General features: G+C 42.6%; 1 protein-coding gene across 9 annotated transcripts in view; it reads right to left on the reverse strand.

The window, feature by feature from the left end:
- LOC135556451 (nuclear factor 1 C-type-like) overlaps positions 1-22336 on the reverse strand; it is a 136799-nt gene that overhangs the window by 109176 nt on the left and 5287 nt on the right. The window contains exon 1 of one of the 9 annotated variants that reach the window (XM_064989669.1): positions 20149-20260. The exons of the other annotated variants lie outside the window; for them this stretch is intronic. Within the exon in view, the coding sequence (XP_064845741.1) occupies positions 20149-20226 (78 nt within the window). The 5' untranslated portion in view covers positions 20227-20260. Of the gene's footprint in view, positions 1-20148; positions 20261-22336 lie in introns of those variants that run through there. 9 annotated transcript variants of the gene reach the window in all.

Consider the following 22336-nt stretch of genomic DNA (forward strand, 5'->3'; position numbering starts at 1 on the left):
TCTGTTGCTGCAGGATTATTTTCCAGCTGTGAGAAACTGGTCAAATTAAGATAGCACATGTGTGTAGGCAATTTCAATTTCAATTTCAGTCATGACTGGTTCTGTGATCTTTTAGTTTGTTTGTGGGAGGGAAAGAGTTTGGTGTTTCCTATGCCATTCTGAGATGTCATCAACCATATGTTTTAGATCCTCGGGTGGTGAGAGACACCCAGTAATGTCACGACGAAAGATTCAAGAAGTGCAAATTAGGGCTGGGTGATATATCAAATTAATTTGATTAATTCTAATGTATGTTTTTTCATGATATTCCAAATACCTGTATCACAAGAATCAAGCATTTAATTTTTTTCATTTTATGAGCATTTATGTCCACTTCTTCTCATGTTGTCGTTTCGGTCTCATCTCCTTAGTGGCTTTTGTGCCGTGTGCAGGGCCAGATTAATGAAACCACGGGGCCCTGGCCCATGGGGGGCCCAAGAGGCAGCAAAAAATATACAAATATAAAATTAAAATAAAAACATTATTATACGTGCAGTATATATTTTATATTTTTTCACTGCAAGTGCCAACCACAAGAAGACTCAGGAGCCTGCTCTCAATGAGTGTAGACTGCCTGCTGCTGCCTGCTGCCGCTCTGCTAATCTTCAGAAGGAGGGAGGAGAAGAGGTAGGGGCCCACGTGGGTAACTGGGGGGGCCCTGCCTTGATTGGGTAACTGATTCATAAAATATAAAATAAAAACTGCATAATAAATACATGTGACTGGTCAATTGTGTGAGTCCGGGGCTGGGCCCAAGAGGCAAAAACATTACGTTTTTTTTTAAATTATTATATTTTATTATCCAACCACAGGAGCCCGCTCTCAATGTTCAAAATACACCAGAGAGCATCATTTAGCCACAGAGAATCAATAGTTTATAAAAAAAATAACTGTGGATTTAAGTTTTATCACAAGCACAAAATTAGAGAAACACCTACATTGAGCGTCTTTAAAAGGGTGTTTGCCGCCACCATGAGCTGCCAGAACAGCTTCAACGCGCCTTGGCATAGATTCTACAAGTTGACCTAAACCATGCCAGGAAAATGCACTACACACCATAACATCCCTTGTTAACTCAAGTGTTTCCTTTATTTTGGCAGTTACCGGTATGTCTACAGTCAGGAACACTGCAGTTTGGGCAGCATGCGAGACAAACATAGGCTACAGCTTGTTGCTTTGTGGCCATAGACATATAATCCATAGAAGGGTTTTGTAACCTCTTACCCTGGTAATTTGACTGGGTAGACTTGCAATGGATGTCAGTCTTGACTTGAATGGGAACTGCTATCTATGGATTGTATTTCTAAGGTTGGTTGCAGCTGTCGGGGGCCTGCCACTAGCAACAACAAAGATGAGAAATCACTTTTTCCTCTCAGACAAGGGGTTTCAACTCGCTATTTGCATTAGAGGTTTGGTCCAACAGAATCGATCATTTGGACACCAAAACACAATGCGACAATATTTGCCTAGTCTGTTTTATAAATGTGCAATAAGCATAAAACACAATTATGAATGGAATGGACAACTTGTTCTCATTCTGAGGAATAAGCTGGGCCACTTGATTTCAACATCTGAACATGGTGGACAGGCTAGCATGCTGTTCAAACAGTTGGAGACAGACAGAAGGGAGCATTCATAACAATTTAACTGTTCTGCCCTGTTAGCTATAAAATATACTGAACAAAAACATAAACGCAACATGCAACAATTTAGTTACAGTTCAAATGAGGAAATCAGTCAAGTGAAATGAATGTATTAGGCCATAATATATGGATTTCACATGATTAGGAATAGAGATATGTATCTGTTGGTCACAGATTCCTTAAAAAAAAATGGGACTCAGGATCTCGTTGTGGTATTTTTGTGCGTTCAAATTGCCATTAATAAAATGCTATTGTGTTCGTTCTCAGTAGCTTATGCCTGCCCATACCATAACCCCACCGCCACCATGGTGCACTCTGTTCACAACGTTGACATCAGCAAACTGCTCGCTCACACCACGCCATACATGTGGTCTGAGGTTGTGTGGCCGGTTGGACGTACTGCCAAATTCTCTAAAACAACATTGGAGACGGCTTACAGTAGAGAAATTAACATTCAATTATCTGGCAACAGCTCTAGTGGATATTCCTGCAGCCAATTGCACACTCCCTCAAAACTTGAGACATCTGTGGCATTGGGTTGTGTGACAAAACTGCACATTTTAGTGGCTTTTATTGTCCCCAGCACAAGCTGCACCTGTGTAATGATCATTCTGTTAATCAGCTTCTGATATGCCACACCTGTAAGGTGGATGGATTATCTTGGCAAAGGAGAACTGCTTACAAACAGGGATGTAAACAAAATTGTGCACATAATTTAAGAGAAATAAGCTTTTTGTGCATATGGAACATTTCTGGGATCTTTTATTTCAGCTTATGAAAAATGGGACCAACACTTTACATGTTGCGTTGATATTTTTGTTCAGTGTAGATCCAAGTAGGCTAAACCTGAAATATAAAGATTCCTATAAAGATTAGCTGGTTACTCACAAGCACGTGGGCTTGTGCTTGAGAGATCTGTTCGAATTTTCTATTATGCCTATTACAAGAAGCGAATGTGCATTATGCATATGTAACAGTATAACTTTAGTCTGTCCCCTCGCCCCGACCCGGGCGCGATTCGGGGACACTCTGCACACGTCAACAGTCACCCTCGAAGCATCGTTACCCATCAAAAGCCGTGGCCCTTGCAGCGCAAGGGGAACCACTACTTCAAGGTCTCAAAGCGAGTGACGTCACCGATTGAAACGCTATTAGCGCGCACCACCGCTAACTAGCTAGCCATTTCACATCGGTTACACATAGTTCTGGTTACATTTGTAACAAAAGGGTCATTTTCATAGACTTAAAAGCCAGATCAGTGATTATTGCAAAAAAGCAAGTTAAACTATTTTGATAAAATAATGACATTATTAGTGGGTCTTATGATTGTGGACACATAATTTCACAAGCCCTGAATTCATTAGATTATTGCTTACTGTTTTAAATACAGTGTATTTGACCTTATTGTATCACAAAGCTTATTTAGAGAAAACATGACAATAAATGAGATATATATTTGTATATCCCCCATAAGTTTGAAAATAATAAAGATGTGATTTTTAGGCCATGTTGCCCAGCCCTAGTGCGAATACAGTTTCACAATTACACAGTTTGAAGCAAAAAAAATCAAACGTATCTCTCCACCTCCGTCGGTGTCAGAATGATGAACCGAAGCTGAAAATACTCTGCTGATTCAAGGTGAAACCCCTGATAAGCCCACTTTCCTGGAAATGCAATATGATTCATTTTTTGTGTCCGTGTCTCACTTCTAATAATCCTCTCCCAGAGAGAGAGAGAGAGAGAGAGAGAGAGAGAGAGAGAGAGAGAGAGAGAGAGAGAGAGAGAGAGAGAGAGAAGCTGTCAAGAAATGATCTGGTTTGTACCATGAGGTCCTCTACCCATGAGGACTGAAAGTCAAGTTCTGAGAGCAGGATGAGACTGCAGCTGAGACCACCACCACGGTTAGGTTGTTAGGCCCTCAGTGTGGGAACAAGACCACTGCTGCAGCCTGCCATTGAAACTGACAATACTGCCAGCCCGGCTCTGATCGCAGGTGTGCTAGTAGGGCAGGAACAGACAGGCAGTCAGACATTAGCTCCATTGATTGGTGCAGCTTAACAGAAAATGGCACAGTGGAGTCATGTCTCAAAATCGATAGCTTTTCAACACCTTTTGCTCTCCCTCTTTCCCAGCTCTCTCTCTCTCAATTGAATTCAATTCAATTCAAGGGCTTTATTGGCATGGGAAATATATGTTAACATTGCCAAAGCAATCTCCCTCTCTCTCTCTGGCAGTGTTTTTTCTGTGGTTCTGTAGGCTACAGAGTAGACATATGCATACTCTATCTGATCAATGATCCATTTGTTCTTCATTAAATTGTACCAAACACTTTTTAAATTCATTTAACCTTTATTTAACTAGGCAAGTCAATTAAGAACAAATTCTTATTTACAATGACGGCCTAGCAAGAAGCAAAAGGCCACCTGTAGGGACGGGTCTGGGATTATTTTAAAAAGAAGAAAGATACACCACAACTTGGCTGGGGTGATATACCGTTTATACCACATAGCGGGGTATTTCCAAATATCGACAGGATCATTTTCAATACCGTTAGGGGGGAGGGGCTACAAATCAAATCAAACTTTATTTGTCACCTGCGCTGAAATGCTTACTTACAAGCCCTTATCTAACAGTGCAGTTCAATAAAAAGTTACGAAAAAATGTACCAAATAAACTAAAGTAAAAAATTATAAAAGTAACACAATAAAATAACAATAACGAAGCTATATACAGGACGTACCAAAACCGAGTCAATGTGCAGGGGTACAGGTTAGTCGAGGTAATTTGTACATGTAGGTAGGGGTGAAGTGACTATGCATAGATAATAAACAGTGAGTAGCAGCAGTGTAAAAAACAAATGGGGAGGGGGGTGTCATGGTAAACAATCCGTTGTGGTCATATGATTAATTGTTCAGCAGTCTTACGTCTTGGGGGTAGAAGCTGTTAAGGAGCCTTTTGGTCCTAGACTTGACGCTCCGGGACCGCTTGCGGTGCAGTAGGGTGTCTCATCGATGTCGGTGATAAGGCCTACCACTGTTGTGTCATCAGCAAACTTAATGATGGTGTTGGAGTCGTGTTTGGTCACGCAGTTGTGGGTGAACAGGGAGTACCTGAGGGGTCTAAGCACATGCCCCTGAGGGGCCCCAGTGTTGAGGATCAGCGTAGCAGATGTGTTGTTGCCTACCCTTACACCACTGCTTATAACTACAAGTTAAGTATAACTACGACAAATCTAAGAAGAGTCAAATAAATAATATCCAGCTTAGGCTCCAGGTATACATTTGGTTTGCTAACTTACTAGCTAAGTGGCTAGATGTCAAGATCAAGTTTCTTGGTTACAGCAGAGACATTCAAGATCCTTGTTGCCTAAATTGTTTTGAGAGTAAAAATAAAAAAACATTTGTTTTCCTTTTTTTTTTAAATAGTGCCCCTTGTGTGCACTTCTGGTAATACTGTGTACCTCGGAATGGTACAGAAACACTATGACGGTATAAAAATCAGAATACCAACCAACCAGACAACAACACAACATGGCAGCAAGCATGACAACAACACAACATGGTAGCAACACAACAGAGAGATAAAACTATCCAGTTTGAGTGATTTTTGCAGCTCGTTCCAGTCACTAACTGCAGCGAACTGAAAAGAGGAGCGACCCAGGGATGTATGTGCTTTGGGGAGGATGAGGGTTGTAGTATGTATCTCAGATAGGGAGGAGCGAGGCCAATGAGTGATTTATAAATAAGCATCAACCAATGGGTCTTGCGCCGGGAATACGAAGATGGCCATTCTTCCTACTGAACCACATTACCTTTGTTTCGGAGTTGTTCAGAACAAGGTTAAGGGCAGAAAAAGATTGTTGGACACTAAGAAAGGTTTGTTGTAGAGCATTCACAAAATCTGGGGTAGGCCAGCTGAGTATAAGACTGTATCATCTGCATATAAGTAGAGAAGAGAGCTTCCTACTGCCTGAGCTATGTTGTTAATATAAATTGAGAAAAGCAGGGGGGACTAGGATCGAGCCTTGGGGTACTCCCGTGGTAACAGGAAGGGGCTGAGACAGCAGATGTTCTGACTTTAAACAATGAACTCTTTGAGGGAGTTAGTTAGTAAATCAGGCAGGAGACCCCTTAGGAGACACCAATACTCCTTAGCCGACCCAAAAGAATGGAATGACCTACCGCATCGAAAGCTTGGGCAGTCAAAAAATATAGCAACACAACATTGCTTAGAGTCAAGGGAAGTGGTGAAATCATTTAGGACCTTTAAGTTTGCAGTGACATATCCATAACCAGAGTGGAAACCAAATTGTGTACCAGAGAGAATTCAACAGACCACAAGAAAGCCAGTCACTTGATTATTAACAAGTTTTTCCAAAACTTTTAATAAACAGGGCAAGATAGAAATTGGCCTATAACTGTTAGGATCAGCTGGATCTCCCCTTTAAATAAAGGAGGCACCGTGGCAACCTTCCAAGCACTGGGACATTAATGATTTTGTATCACCACCACATGGCTCAGAAGAGCATGATTGGTCAAGTGTCCTCAGTCATGCATTGCTGAATCTCACAGCAGAGCAAAATGTTTTAGCAGCTACACAACCACTTGAGCTCTGACCTTGTTAAGTGCAAAACAATTGGCCTCTGATTTAGAGGATCAAAGTGCCCAAGTCCCCCTTGAGCCTGAAAATATGGGCCGACTCCCATAGCTTCCTATAGACTCTACAGTTCCAGGCCTGGGAGACACGGACCAGCACGCTGAGCCCTACTTAAGCCAAGCTCATGCCTTTGCCCCAACTCAATGACAAGGTCAGACAGGGCATGACCCCGGGACTAAAATTATTTCTGAGGCCGTGCACACTGACAATGAGACTGAATCGCCGGGGCCCACTCCACATTATGACATGGCTGACATGACCAAGATGCCACCGTCTGCAATCTGCATCGCATGACATCCATCAGAACACGCATTAGACTAAGTGACATCTTTCTGGGTTCAACTACACTCTAAAGGCCCAATCACAGATGCTGTTATTCGCTCAGTAAGCAATGAGTAATAATACAAAAACATATTCATGACATCATGACAAAACTTTCTAGTATTACTGTCGTATAATTCCATTCATGCAATTGTTAGTTCCAGTTTGTTACACTTAAAATTGGTTTTATTGGCCATTGATTCAGAGTTGATATCTGAGATTTATTATCCTGGACTTCCCCTTGCAGTAGATATCATAAAGCACAAAACCAGGGAACCCATAGGCACACAAAGATGGCCTAGCGAACAAATAAATGAGTGTAATAGACTTCATATAACAACAGCCGGTGGCAAGACTAAAAATTCCTATGAGCTACGGCCCATCGATAACTGTCAGAGGGGGCCAATGTAGAGGTATGCAGGCATGTGGACACATCATGACTCCCCATGTGGACATGATAGCAGAAGACCCCATTGCCTCCTGTCACCCAGAGATAGGGTTGATAGGGTTCTCCAAAACATACTGTACTCACACAGACACACATACGTCATACCCAGGAAATACACACCTCTGTTAGGCCTACTGCTTGTTTGACTTCATTTGAACCTCAACTACTTGGCTATTTCACCAACTACTGCCTCGCCTGGTTCACCAACTACTTCTCTGATAGAGTTCAGTGTGTCAAATCGGAGGGCCTGTAGTACGGACCTCTGGCAGTCTCTATGGGGGTGCCACAGGGTTCAATTCTCAGGCTGACTCTCTTCTCTGTATACATCAATGATGTCGCTCTTGCTGCTGGTGATTCTCTGATCCACCTCTACGCAGACGACACCATTCTGTATACTTCTGGCCCTTCTTAGGACACTGTGTTAACTAACCTCCAGACGAGCTTCAATGCCATACAACTCTCCTTCCGTGGCCTCCAACTGCTCTTAAATGCAAGTCAATATGTGGACAACTACAAATAACTAGGTGTTTTAGACCGTAAACTAGGTGTGTTAGACTGTAAACTCTCCTTCCAGACTCACATTAAACATCTCCAATCCAAAATTAAATGTAGAATCGGCTTTCTATTTTGCATCCTTCACTCATGCTGCCAAACATACCCTCGTAAAACTGACCATCCTACCTATCCTCGACTTCCTCTACAAAATAGCCTCCAACACTCTACTTAACAAATTGTATGCAGTCTATCACAGTGCCATCTGTTTTGTCACCAAAGCCCCTTATACTACCCACCACTGCGACCTGTGCACTCTCGTTGGCTGGCCCTCGCTTCATACTCGTCGCCAAACCCACTGGTTCCAGGTCATCTACAAGTCTTTGCTAGGTAAAGCCCCATCTTATCTCAGCTCACTGGTCACCATAGCAGCACCCACCCGTAGCACACGCCCCAGCAGGTATATCTCACTGGTCCCCCCTAAAGCCAATTCCTCCTTTGGCCGCCTTTCCTTCCAGTTCTCTGCTGCAAATGACTAGAACAAACTGCAAAAATCACTAAAGCTGGAGACTCATATATCCCTCACTAGATTTAAGCACCAGCTGTCAGAGCAGCTCCCAGATCACTGCAGCTGTACATAGCCCATCTGTAAATAGCCCATCCATACTGTATTTATCCCCATACTGTATTTATTTATTTATCCCCATACTGTATTTATTTATTTATTTATTTATCTTGTTTCTTTGCACCCCAGTATCTCCACTTCTACATTCATCTTCTGCACATCTATCACTCCAGTGTTTAATTGCTATATTGTAATTACTTCGCCACTATGGCCTATTTTTTGCCTTAACTCCCTTATTTTACCTCATTTGCACACACCGTATATAGACTTTTACTGTATTATTGACTGTATGTTTGTTTATTCCATGTGTAACTCTGTGTTGTTGTATGTGTCCAACTGCTTTGCTTTATCTTGGCCAGGTTGTAGTTGTAAATGAGAACTTGTTCTCAACTAGCCTACCTGGTTAAATAAAGGTGAAAATAAATAGCATCTGGTGCATCTTCAGAAAACTATTCTGATTTGCCAGAGTAAGAACAGTTACAGACTACTGAAGTGACCTGTTGTGTTAGGTATATGGCTTATAGGTTTTAATCATCTTGATAGCGTGGACCCGGTAAGCAACACATACAATATAAGGGTGAGACCATCTGAATGTCATCTCATCCTAATCTCATCCCAGTCCAAATACATGAAAGGACAGTCTCTGAATGCTATTTCCATTCCAGCTGTTTCTACATTACAATGTTCTTCATTTAAGTGGAGACAGATTTGAAAAATGGCAGTATTTCTACAAGTATTCAGACCCTTTGACTTATTCAGCCTTATTCTAAAATGGATTTTTTTTTAAATACTCTGCAATCTACACACACAACCCCATAATGACAAAGTAAAAACAGTTATTTTTTAAATTTCAGCTAATGTGGCCACAGTGCATGTCAGAGCAAATACCAAGCCATGAGGTAGACGGAATTGTCCATAGAACACCGAAACAGAATTGTGTCGAGGCACAGATCTGGGGAAGGGTACCAAAACATTTATGCAGCATTGAAGGTCCCCAAGAACACAGTGGCCTCCATCATTCTTAAATGAAAGAAGTGTGGAACCACCAAGACTCTTCCTAGAGCTGGCCACCCGGCCAAACTGAGCAATCGGAGAAGGGCCTTGGTCAGGGAGGTCACCAAGAACCCGATGGTAACTCTGACAGAGCTCTAGAGTTCCACCGTGGAGATGGGGGAAACTTCCAGAAGGACAACCATCTCTGCAGCACTCCACCAATCAGGCCTTTATGGTAGAGTGGCCAGACGGAAGCCATTCCTCAGGAAAAAGGCACATGACAGCCCGCTTGGAGTTTGCCAAAAGGCACCTACAGGACTCTCAGACAATGAGAAACAAGATTCTCTGGTCTGATGAAACCAAGATTGAATTCTTTGTCCTGAATGCCAAACGTCATGTCTGGAGGAAACCTGGCACCATCCCTACGGTGAAGCGTGGTGGTTGCAGCATCTCGCTGTGGGGATGTTTTTCAGCGGCAGGGACTTGGAGACTAGTCAGGATCGAAGCAAAGATGAGCGGAGAAAAGTGCAGAGGGATCCTTGATGAAAACCTGCTCGTCACGCCCTGACCTTAGAGATCCTTTAAATTCTCTATTTGGTAGGTCAGGGTGTGACTAGGTTGGGAAATCTATGTTTATATTTCTTTGTTGGCCGAGTATGTCTCTGATTGGGGATCATACTTAGACAGCCCTTTTCCCCACCTTCTGTTGTGGGATCTTGTCTTTTTGTGTTGCATATGTTACACTCCTAGCTTTAGGTTCGTTGAGTTGTTTATTGTTTTTGGTGGAACATTTATAATTGAAGAAAATCTTATGCCTTTCAACGCTGCACCTTGGTCTTCATTTAACGATGGACGTAACACTGCTTCAGACTGGGGCTAAGGTTCACCTTCCAAAAGGACGACCCTAAGCACACAGCCAAGACAATGCAGGAGTGGCTTTGGGACAAGTCTCTGAATGTCCTTGAGTGGCCCGGCAAGAGCCCGGACTTGAACCCGATTGAACATCTCTGGAGAGACCTGAAAATAGCTGTGCAGCGACGCTCCTCATCCAACCTGACAGAGCTTGAGAGGATCTACAGAGAAGAATGGGAGAAACTCCCCAAATGCAGGTGTGCCAAGCTTGTAGCATCATATTCAAGAAGACTCAATGCTATAATCTCTGCCAAAGGTGCTTCAACAAAGTACTGAATAAAGGATCTGAATACTTAAGTAAAATTGACATTTTAGTTTTTTATTTGTAATAAATTTGCAAAGATTTATAAAACCCTGTTTTTGCTTTATCATTATGTTTAGAACAGATCCATTTCTAATAATTTCCACCTCTGAGAGAGAGAGAGAAAAACTATGTAATTTTGTAAACTAGACAATTATGTCAAATATTCATGTTTTGGGATGGTTTGTTATTCTTGTAAGTTACACGCAAAGCCTGAGTCATAGTTTTTAGATTTTTACATCTGTAGGTGCACCATGTAGCATAGTCAATCATAACCCCATTGTACAGTGCAAGTACAGGATATGCAGTGGACCGAACACAGTCCCTTTCCCTTCCTGAAAATACAAAGGAACATATCTATACAATACTGATGCCACTATTACAGTGCACTGTGTATAAAAAGTTAACATGGAGTCTTGGAGGGTTGTCTGCGAGCGTCATAGAGCGCACCAAAGGGAACACTGCAGAACTACTCATGACTGGATTAATAATGGATGTTAATCATGCTGCTAAAAAAAACACAACATTTGGGAGACCAGTCAACAGCCATTTAAAACCAACCTGTGTAATGAGCCAATGAACAGTGAGCCCAAAACAGTCCTCGACCAGGTCAACGGAGAATAACCCAAACAAGACAGAGAATTAAACTGACTGTGGTGAAGAGCAGACCACAGACCAACAGATGAAGCATTTCAAAGTACTGTCTACAATGTGTAACCTGTGCATATGACAAATAAACTTGACATGACAGATCGTTCTGTTTCTACAGAAGATGTTTATGTATTGTGGGGTCATACAGAGTATCAAATATGATTTGGAAGATGATTTATTAGAATGATGGAAAAACAGGAGATCTGACTGGACCCAAAGATCGTCAGATTATGCCAGTGAATAGTGAGGGACCTCAGGAGCCTCCTGGTCCAGGGACAGGCGCAGGAGCCCCTGTCTCTTCTACACCCCTGTCCTCTCATCTCCACTGCTTTAATCACATTAGGGGGTAATTTAATTGGGTTCCGCTCTCTACTGTGAAAAATCCAGGAGAAATTAACTAGGCTCTCTCTCTCTCCCTGCTCTGGCTCTCTCTCTCTCTCTCTGCTCTGGCTCTCTCTCTCTCTCTGCTCTAACTCTCTCTCTCTGCTCTAACTCTCTCTCTCTCTCTCATATATATACATTCTCCCCTCCTGTATGTCAGGGGAACATTTATAAAAGAAAGAGAGAGAGAAAGAAAGACAGAGGGGGGGATGATGAATAATCAGTCAAAAAGAGGAGGATATGGAGCCTTTCAATTAATTAAAGTCAGACGTGACTTTCAGGAATGATTGACTGTTATCCATCCCAGTTTGAAGCTTTTCTAATCAAGATCGGATAAGGCACAGGTTTTTATAAATAAGCATGAGAGTTCTATTCCAGCTCTAACAAGCCAAGTTGCTGTCAAAGAATGTGAGTTCCCTTCAAATGAGTGCTAGAAACACCTGCAGCATCCAGCTTGGTATGGTACATTTGGTTGAGGAGCAGGTATAATGTGTTTACTAAAATAATGAGAAACGTTTTTTTGAACAGGTCAGCTGTTGGATGCCAGAAGCACGGCCATTCAATATATGTTTTGCATCTTTAAAAGTTGGTCTGTAGCAAATCTGTTCAGGTGCTGTGCTAATAAACAGAAAACATATAATAACATGCGTACGTGGATTTAACATGAACAACCAGTTAGATTGTCTATGATCATAAATACAGCTGTCCTCAGGTGGCCTGACCTCTTTTACCCTCTTAACAATCAGGATGTTGTGTCCAGAAGCCTCAGGGCATAACAGAAACAGAGGATTTATGTACATTTCTATTGAATTAAAACACATAAAAGTACATTGTCGATCAAACACACTATCACAGCTTATTAATAAGCATGACTTATTTAAAATTGGTGACGGGCACATGCAAAGGTCTTTTTATATGATTTTTCTTCACAACACATTTTGTGTGTATTACACAAATTCCAATTTGTTGTGGTTAACGTTAGCTAGGTGGCTAGCATTAGCTAGGCTAGGGGTTAAGGTTAGGGTTAGGTAACATTCTAGCTAAGTAGTTAAAGGGTTAAGGCTAGGATTGGGTTAGCTAACGTGCAAGCTAAGTAGTTAAAAAAGTTGTAAGTAAGTTGTTGCAGAGTACTAACTAAATCTAACTAACTATCTAAATCAAATCAAATTTTATTTGTCACATGAGCGAAATACAGCCGGTGTAGACCTTACAGTGAAATGCTTTCTTACAAGCCCTTAACCAATAATGCAGTTTTCTTTTTTTAAGTGTTGAGAAAGTATTTACTAAAATAAACTAAAATTAAAAAATTAAAATTAAAAATACATAGAGGGGGTAACGGTACAGAGTCAGTGTGTGGGAGTACAGGTATTCGAGGTAATTGAGGTAATATGTACATGTAGGTTGAGGTAGACTATGCATGGTTAATAAACAAAGAGTAGCATCAGTGTAAAAATGGGGGGTGGGGGACAATGCAAAGAGTCTTATGGCTTGGGGGTAGAAGCTGTGAAGAAGCCTTTTGGACCTAGACTTGGCGCTCCGGTACCGCTTGCCGTGCGGTAGCAGAGAGAACAGTCTATGACTAGGGTGGCTGGAGACCTTGGCCATTTTTGGGGCAATAGCTAAAATTGTCCATGACGTGATTCAAACACGCAACGTTTGGGTTTGCTATATGGTAGCACACCCATCCTCCCCTCCTATCTTTTCTGTCTCGAGTAACCTACAGTCTTTATCTGTGATTGAAAAGCACTCTATTCAAAATCGTGGACTTGACACATACACAAAAAAAAATATTGTGTGCCAGTCATACATTTCCAATAAGCAATTTGTGTCTATTTCACAAGAATCTGTCTCTGTTGATGGAAGTGCCAGTTCTGTATTCCATACTGGGCATTGCACAATGCAAATAGAGAAAACTTGGGAGGCTTATGTGGCTGATTTTCAAAAATGACAATGAGGTGAAGTCATATAAACGCACTCTGTTAGGATATCTGAAAATAATCAATGAAGTACAGTTGCCAAAAAGCATATTAAACTTAGGCTTACTATCAATGTCTGTCTATTCATAGAAATGCACTGAGTAGAATAAACATGGTTCTTTATCTTAGAGGGCATACCAGAGGGATCAGCTTCAAAACAAAATATCATTAGGACCAGCTTTGCAATGGATAAATCTCTGTTGACTTTCCACTCAATGTTTTCCAGATTTAACTAACTCTGAACCAGATTGGGAAAGCTTTTCATCCACCACGCCATTCTAGGTAAGAGAACCGAGTGACCTGATAATGGCGGGCCAACAGCCCCATCCCCTCCCTCTGGCTCTCTCTCTCTCTTTGTCTCTGTATCTCTTGCACTCTCTCTCCCTCCCTCTCTCTCTCTGTGTCTCTCCCTCTCTCTGTGTCTCTCCCTCTCTCTGTGTCTCTCCCTCTCTCTGTGTCTCTCCCTCTCTCTGTGTCTGTGGCTCTGTGATTTCTCAAGCAGCAGTGAGTCCTGACAATGTCCCTCACGGCTTTATCCCTAACAGTTACATTCAATTACATAACATACTAGCGGGCTAATCTCCCTAATCCCTGTCGTGCCACAACAGGGCACTGCTCTTAGCCTTGAACAAAGCCTGTTCTTTAAGCTCCCTTCCTCCTCCATAAGTGTTTTGAGGAAGAAAACCCTGCCCTGAGAGCTGTGCTGGAGCCATCAGGCCTTGTGCACCCACTCATTGAGACGTGGGCTGACTGCTCCTTGAAGATCAAACCACTGAGCCTCACTGTGGCTGAATCTAACTCCCAATTGGCCTGCTTGTTACCTGGTCTCAACTATCATTTTCTAACTAGAATCTATCAAAGTTTTTTGAAAAACCAGGGTCGGGGGTGGACAAATGTTGTTTCAGTAACAAGTGTTCATAATCATAATATACAAACTTCAAAAATAACTGAAGAAATCTGCACCATTTCCGTGAGGAATTGAGGGAGCTAAAAGTTTTGTTTCAATATTTTCCCACTAAAAGTTGTATATGTAGTCTGTTTCCTGCAGACTGAATCAAAGTGTTCTCAGAACAGCTAATATGAAACAGCTTACTGTGCTTTACCAACGTTTCATTGATGAAACCTTCAAAGGAGATTATAACATTCAATCTTTACTAAACCAGGTTATAGTATTGAGAACAAATTCTATTTGTCCATAAGTGTTCCATTGACAGCCTCCTTTACAGCTTCCAACAACCTTGACAATATTTATCAATAAACATTACACCGCCTCTGAGTTCAGTTATCTGGCAACCATCAGGGCTGAAGTAAAAGGAATTTCTCTTGTGCAATATTGCCTGTTGAGTTAAGACTGGGTGAGAGCGATTTTCTTGCCCTACTTCTGCAGCCAGGCGGTGCTGGAGTCATATTAGGTCACAGCCAAATGGCCAAACATGTCCTCATGACAAGGTGAAGAATCTGCCGATGTGCCCTTGAGCAAGGCAATCCTAATTTCTTCCTGTGGCGCCGTACTACTACACTATATATGCAAAAGTATGTGGAGTCCCCTTCCAATGAGTTTGTCAAATTCCTGACTTGCTTGAGCTGCCCCGGTCAATGAAAAGTTCTGTTATTGTGAAGTGGAAACGTCTAGGAGCAACCATGGCTCAGTAGCAAAGTGGTAGGCCACACAAGCTCACAGAACGGGACAGCCGAGAGCTAAAGAGCGTAGCACTTAAAAATCATCTGTCCTCGGTTACAACACTCACTACTGAGTTCCAAACTGCCTCTGGAAACAACGTCAGCATAAGAACTGTTCATCGGGAGCTTCATAAAATGGGTTTCCATGGCCGAGCAGCCGCACACAAGCCTAAGATCACCATGTGCAATGCCAATCGTCGGCTGAAGTGGTGTAAAGCTCGCCGCCATGGGACTCTGGAGCAGTGGAAACGCGTTCTCTGGAGTGATGAATCACGCTTCACCATCTGGCAGTCTGATGGACAATTCTGTGTTTGGCAGATGCCAGGAGAACGCTGCCCATAGTGCTAACTGTAAAGTTTGGTGGAGGAGGAATAATGGTATGGGGCTGTTTTTCATGTTTTGGCTAGGCCCCTTAGTTCCAGTGAAGGAAAATCTTAATGGTACAACATACAATGACCTTCTAGACGATTCTGTGCTTCCAACTTTGTGGCAACAGTTTGGGGAAGGCCCTTTTTTGTTTCAGCATGACAATGCCCCACATGCACAAAGCGAGGTCCATACAGAAATGTTTTGTTGAGATCGGTGTAGAAGAACTTTACTGGCCTGCGCAGAGCCCTGACCTCAATCCCAACGAACACCTTTGGGAAGAATTGGAACGCCGACTGCGAGCCAGGCCTAATCGCCCAACATCATTGCCCGACTTCACTAATGCTCTTGCGGCTGAATGGAAAAAAGTCCCTGCAGAAATGTTCCAAAATCTAGTGGAAAGCCTTCCCAGAAGAGTCGAGGTTGTTATTGCAGCAAAGGGGGTACCAACTCCATATTAATGCCCATGATTTTGGAATGAGATGTTCAACAAGCAGGGGGTTGTAAGTGAACTGAGCAGAACCAAACAATTAAGTCAACAAATAAAAGAGGGAGAACAGAAAGCTTGCTGAACATGGTTTATCCCCTCCAGCTTTCCTGGCAGCCCAGGCACAAGCACTCCGCCCACAGGTGTCCTAGGACACCACCCCTGAGAGTACACTTCCCACCCCACCCTTCTGTTCCTGTCACTATTAGCATGGCACACCAGGTGAAAGGGTGAGCTTATTATCCACACAAAGAAATGTCTCTCTAAACACAGTTGACTAAAGACCGACAATGACAAACATGACTGTGTCATAGATGGCCTCATAAATTTAAAGGGATAGTTTACCCAAATTACACATTGTTTTCCTTACCCTGTAGCAGTCTATGGACAAGGTATGACAGCAATCCATGCTTTGGTTTATTTTCCCTGGCACTGTTTCCACATGCTAACATTTTACCATTTGTTGCACAAATCCCATTCAAGTCATGGGACCGATATTCACATTTATTTTGCATTAAATCCAAATCATCCAAAAGTATTTCTTTGATTTGTCCTAATTTTGGAGATACATTTCCTAAATGAATTTAACTGATGTCTGGGACTGGAACCAGTGTCGTGTGACGATTCTGAGCCAAGGAGAGTTGAGGTCCAGCAGCCCAGCAGCAGCCAGCCAGTGGGAGTCTCACGGGACTGTCTCCACTTCCGTACTTCCTGTAAATCTCTACACTTAGAGCAGCCTCTGCTTTGACAGTGATATATGATGTCATTCATCATTGCCTAAATACTCGCAAATCGTCTGCATTCACTGCCACGAAGAAGTTATTGCAGCTGAATACGTTTTGGCTATTCTTATTCTTATGCATGGTGTATTGCTTGCTGACAATCGCAAGTGCCCAAAGCTGAGTTTTCAGTCATACAGATTATAACACATCTATAATAAACTCACATATTTTTTAAATAGTGTACATTACGCAATAAGTCAACCCTGTGTAAATAGAAAACGCTGTTTTGTAGGACTGGGAATTGCCAGGGACCTCACGATAAGATATTATCACAATTCTTTTGTGCTGATACAATATGTATCGCAATTTTCATGATTCTATATGTATTGCGATTCGATAGTGTGATTTTATTCCAATTGGATGTTCCAAACATTTTGCTCACCATATGTCTGCTGCAGATGGGCAAGAGAGCCATGAGAAAACTAGTTTTGATCAGCCATGGAAATAAAAGTGCTGAAAACAAATTGTCTTCCTATTTAAAAAGATGGAGAACAAGCTATGAAGGAAAAACAGTTTTGGTGCCGGTACAGCCAACTTGACCAAAAAATGATATTGTGATACAATCAAAACAATACAAGATGTGGTCAAAAATAATATACCGATATGTAACTGTATCTATTTTGTCTCCCATCACTACTGTTTTGACTGAGTGAAACTAATCAAGGGAGCAAAACCAATCACAGGCATGGAGCAGATTCTAAGTAGTTAAGGTTCCTGCTAAACCAAATATTTAAAGATAAGTGTCACACCTTTCTAAATGTCATCTATATATCAATGTTACAATCAACAATACTTATGATTTCCAACCTGCCACACCTGCAGAACCGTTTCCTATACTGTAAACGTGTTATGCTTGTGTTCTGCTAAAGAAACATAGGAATTGATTTTGTTCTGGTTACTACAGACAGCCTGTTACAGGTAAATCGGTGCGGAACTGTACCTACAGTATGTGCACTGGGCTCCTTAAAATTCTTCCCCCTTCTGAAATCACAAATGACCTACTGCAACGATGATGGAATATTAAAACTGGGCATCTCAATAGAGGGCAGGATAGTTCCCCTTTTCACTTGTCCAAGAGGAACACAGGAGATGAGAGGGAGCATGTTGCAGAGGGCACGACCATACAGTACAACACAATACCCATCCATACTGTACTGCAGGTCTGCTGGTGGACTGGGAGAAGTCTCTTAGGCCAAACCAGAGACTACTGGGCTTCTACTGCAACAGTACAGAACCTGCTGTGCCCCCTGACCTGGATGTGATGAGATGATGGGCTATGGATTAGGCTCTAGGAAGGGCTGTTGTACTGTATGAACCCAGATAGGAGAGATGAAGGGACAGATAATAAGCCTATTTTCCACCGTGAGAAGCATCACTGGTGCTTCAACTGAGTGGGTTCTCAGAAGCATGCATTCTGAAATATACCAATAAACTACGTTGCATTCATTAGTGCCTCGCACACAATTAGATGGTTTTTCTAAGCGACTTAGTCCTAATTTCAGCTGGTAATGAAGTACCCATATTCATATCAAGGATTGAAATAAAGTGGTGGACAAGCTACTCAAAACGTCATTAATTAAAAAATACATTTAAAAAACTGTGAAGAGAGACTGGAAGTCACACGTGGCTGTCTCACATTGTCCAAAACTGAGCAAAGACATTCGAATTTCAGCTCGAGAATAAAAGCTCAAGCCATACAAAATGTGTATGATTCACCTTCTGAAAGCACCCGCAGTGGTCGTTGTGCATGACTGGATCCCAATCACAAAATACAGCTCTAGCTCCTCGCTTACCATTCCTCTCATACGGTCACAAACAACAGCCCCTTCTTCACACACTGCTAAAGCAATTGCTGTCTATACCGTTCTTTTGTATTACAGTACACAGAAGAAGAGATGTCAAAGGGATCTGCCCTCTCCACTGCCACCCCTCACCTCTAACACACACACACACACACACACACACACACACACACACACACACACACACACACACACACACACACACACACACACACACACACACACACACACAGAGCCAAGACCCTGAATTCCCCTTCTATCCCTCTGTGTTGAGACTTGTCAAGTGCCAGAGTATTCCTGATATACAATCAATATCACTGTCGGCTCAATATAAACTACGTGGCGTACAGCCTCACACAAAGACAACATGAAGCTCTGATGAGTTGAGCAAAATCCTTAAGAAACTATTCCCATTTTATTCATTCCATGGTACATTTAAGAATAAAGTTTGGTGGACATTAGAAAGAAAGAATAAGTGAACGGTTAAAACCCAGGAATTCAGTTCAGTGCATAACGAGGCTACATTGGCAACAGCAGTGGACCAAAGATATTTTAAATAAACACAGCGCTGTGCCACGGCAACAGTATATTTTTGATATCCCTCCAGTTGGACCATTTCAAAAAGCCTCTCCAGCAGCACTCTGTTTGTGTTGCCAAGAACTGAGGTTCTTCTCACGTCGACCTACTACTGAACCTCAAACACTCTAACTCTGAGTCTCAAACACCATAACTCTGAGCCTCAAACCTCCTAACTCTGAGCCTCAAACACCCTAACTGAGCCTCAAACACCATAACTCTGAGCCTCAAACCTCCTAACTCTGAGCCTCAAACACCATAACTCTGAGCCTCAAACCTCCTAACTCTGAGCCTCAAACACCATAACTCTGAGCCTCAAACCTCCTAACTCTGAGCCTCAAACACCATAACTCTGAGCCTCAAACCTCCTAACTCTGAGCCTCAAACACCCTAACTGAGCCTCAAACCTCCTAACTCTGAGCCTCAAACCTCCTAACGCTGAGCCTCAAATCTCCTAACTCTGAGCATCAAACCCTCTAACTATGAAACTGCCTGCCTTGACAAGCTTTCATCCATTTCCAAGACATAAACACTGATAGTAAACACAGCAAAGACCATGTCTTATCATATCCAAAACTCTGTCCATGTGGGTATATAATAATAGATATGATACATATTTGTACCAAATACAAATAACAACTGAATAGGAATTGGGAACACAACCACAGAGCTGAAGTGTAGCCTAATTGTTTGTGTTTTTAATTCCTTCTATCTCAGAATCATAATAGCACTTCAGAGACCCAAGTCAGTTGTTATAACTGGCTCCTGTATACCAATTCTGCGCCAGGACTTTGCAGGCCAAGGAATCCATTATAAGCATCATTCCACAAGAGAGACATTGCCAACCTGGCTGTGCCTGTCACAGACAGCTAGCTACACCCTGGTCTGGCCAAAAGTGAAAAGCCCAGAAAGCTTCCTCAGTTCTAACCTCCCCTGGCTGCCGATGAGAGGAGTCTGCATATTCAGGTGGAATTTAAACAAGGCATCATACTGTAAATATTTAAAAATTCTGCTCACCATGCTCCCTGCCGAGGAACCTGGGTGTGATATAAAATGCAGCCAACCTTCGACAGACATCTGCAACGACGGCCACATGGAGTCCCAGTCTCTATGACAAGAGCTCTAGGTTTTATAACTGCGGGCACTTTTCAGGGCCCCCGCCCTCCCACTTTCCCCACTTTCCCCTAGTGACAATCAGACAGTCAACAGGATCAACACATGAAGGCAGCTGCTCTACTTAAGACCCGTCCCATTTTTCCACTTCCTGACATGAATAAATAAAGACTTTTAAAAAGTAGAAGACCCTCCCCCAACACTCTGGAGAGGCCAATAATCTAAATAAACTTCATTAGTATGTAGATTGGCACACACAGGCAGGGAGCGACCATCACTAGATGCAGTGCATCTGATGAGCGGTGAAGAGGGACAGCACGTCCAGGACTGTTGTGCCACTCAGGACACTGAGAGGAAAAGTGGGGCAAACATTTCTGTTCCGAATGAACTCTCCCCACCCCATTCCGGCAATGATGCCTTCAGAGATACCAGTCTCTACCCAGCAGGGGTTCTTTTGGAAACTGTTGGGTTTGTGAGAGCAGCGAGCGGCACTTCAAACACAATGTGTCCAACCATGGCGAGGGGTGCAGAACATTTCAGCATAAATTAAAGAAGGGCCTGCTCTGTCTGCTACCCCCAGAACAACTGTTACACGCAAAAATTGTTCTTGTTGAGGCTGGACCTAAAAAGAATTGGGGGAAAACCTACATTTTATAACGCGCTTATGCAACGCAGGCAGTCATTACACAAAAGCAAAACTATTATGCGGGTGGATCAATGGAAACAACCGTGCAAACTATACATACAGCATGGACAAAAAGACAGGCCTGTGTTGAATGAGAGAGACATATCAATAGAGGTTTAGATCTCACATCCATTGCAACAAAACATAGAGCAAAAAAGTAGAACTTGAAAAATGACAGAAATGAATGAAAGTTTGATGCGTTTTAATATGGTGAAATGGTTGGGCTGTGTCGCGACCGGCTCAGGCCTGGCTCGGCCCGATGCTGGGTTCTCCCTCGGGGCACTAATTGCAGCTCTAACAGACTGAATGGATGAGAAAATGGGGGCATGACAGTGCACTTCCAGCACAGTGGGATTTGAGACTCACAGATCTCCAGCAGACACACAACGCATCAGCAGCATGGTCTTACTAACTAATCAAAAGAATCCAACATTGACAGATAATATAAGCTGACATGCTTCAAAGTACTCTACCATGAAAATGTATGCCTTTACAAAACAAAAGGTGGGTCATCATTTTATGTCATTCATGATCATGTGATTCACCATGATAAATTCAGGAAATATCTTCCATGAATTTCACATGTATGCTTACAAGTATTAAACCCCTGCAAACTCATTGTCTTGCCCTAATCCCTCTTAAAATGGATATTATCCTACATGTCTTTTCAAATGCTGCTGTAGGAATATCCTGGTTTGGCTGTCACTTTGTAGCACAGGGCATGCACTTAGACATGGCACGGTTTATAGACCATACTGATACTAGCTTCAGGTTATGCCTCTTAAGCCCACTACCACAACCAAGTCCCCATCCTTCAAGCAGGGAAACCTGCTGAAAATGATTTGCTAATCACAGAGGTTTAGGGGTCAGCAAAAACTCAGTCAGACCTTAAAGGAGAATCGCTTATGATTTCATGTAAATTCAACTCGGAAGTGAAGAATCAAATGAGTTTCTTGGAAGAGGTAACAAAATGTTTGCATGTATCTGCATTTGTCAGCAACAGAGAGGAAAATAAGCAGTAAAGGAATAATGCGTAATAACTTGTGTTTAGCGTTAGCAGCTTGTGTTTAGCGTTAGCAGTGCCACAGCCCTTCAGGTTGCCAGCAGAACCAGAGCGGCAGCAGTGTTGTCTGGCACGCTCTGCCTCCCTCTCTCCCTGCCTTCCTCTCTCCTTGCCTCAGACAGCCAGCAGACGAAAGGCCTCACACAAGCCTGGTACGGCCCTGCACCTCCCGCCTGCCTGCCTATCTGGCTGGTCTGCTACAGCTACAGTACAGAGTAGCAGCACACTGTGGAGCTCAGCCTGGCTCACTCCCGCTATCAGACCCTCTCAAAATCCACCCCAGGAAAAGGTGCAACTTGAGCTGGACAAGAGAGCAGCTCTCCTAAGGTGGAGGCAAGCGGGTA

This window comes from Oncorhynchus masou, chromosome 15 (genome assembly GCF_036934945.1).
Source record: "Oncorhynchus masou masou isolate Uvic2021 chromosome 15, UVic_Omas_1.1, whole genome shotgun sequence".
Taxonomy (NCBI): Eukaryota; Metazoa; Chordata; class Actinopteri; order Salmoniformes; family Salmonidae; genus Oncorhynchus; species Oncorhynchus masou.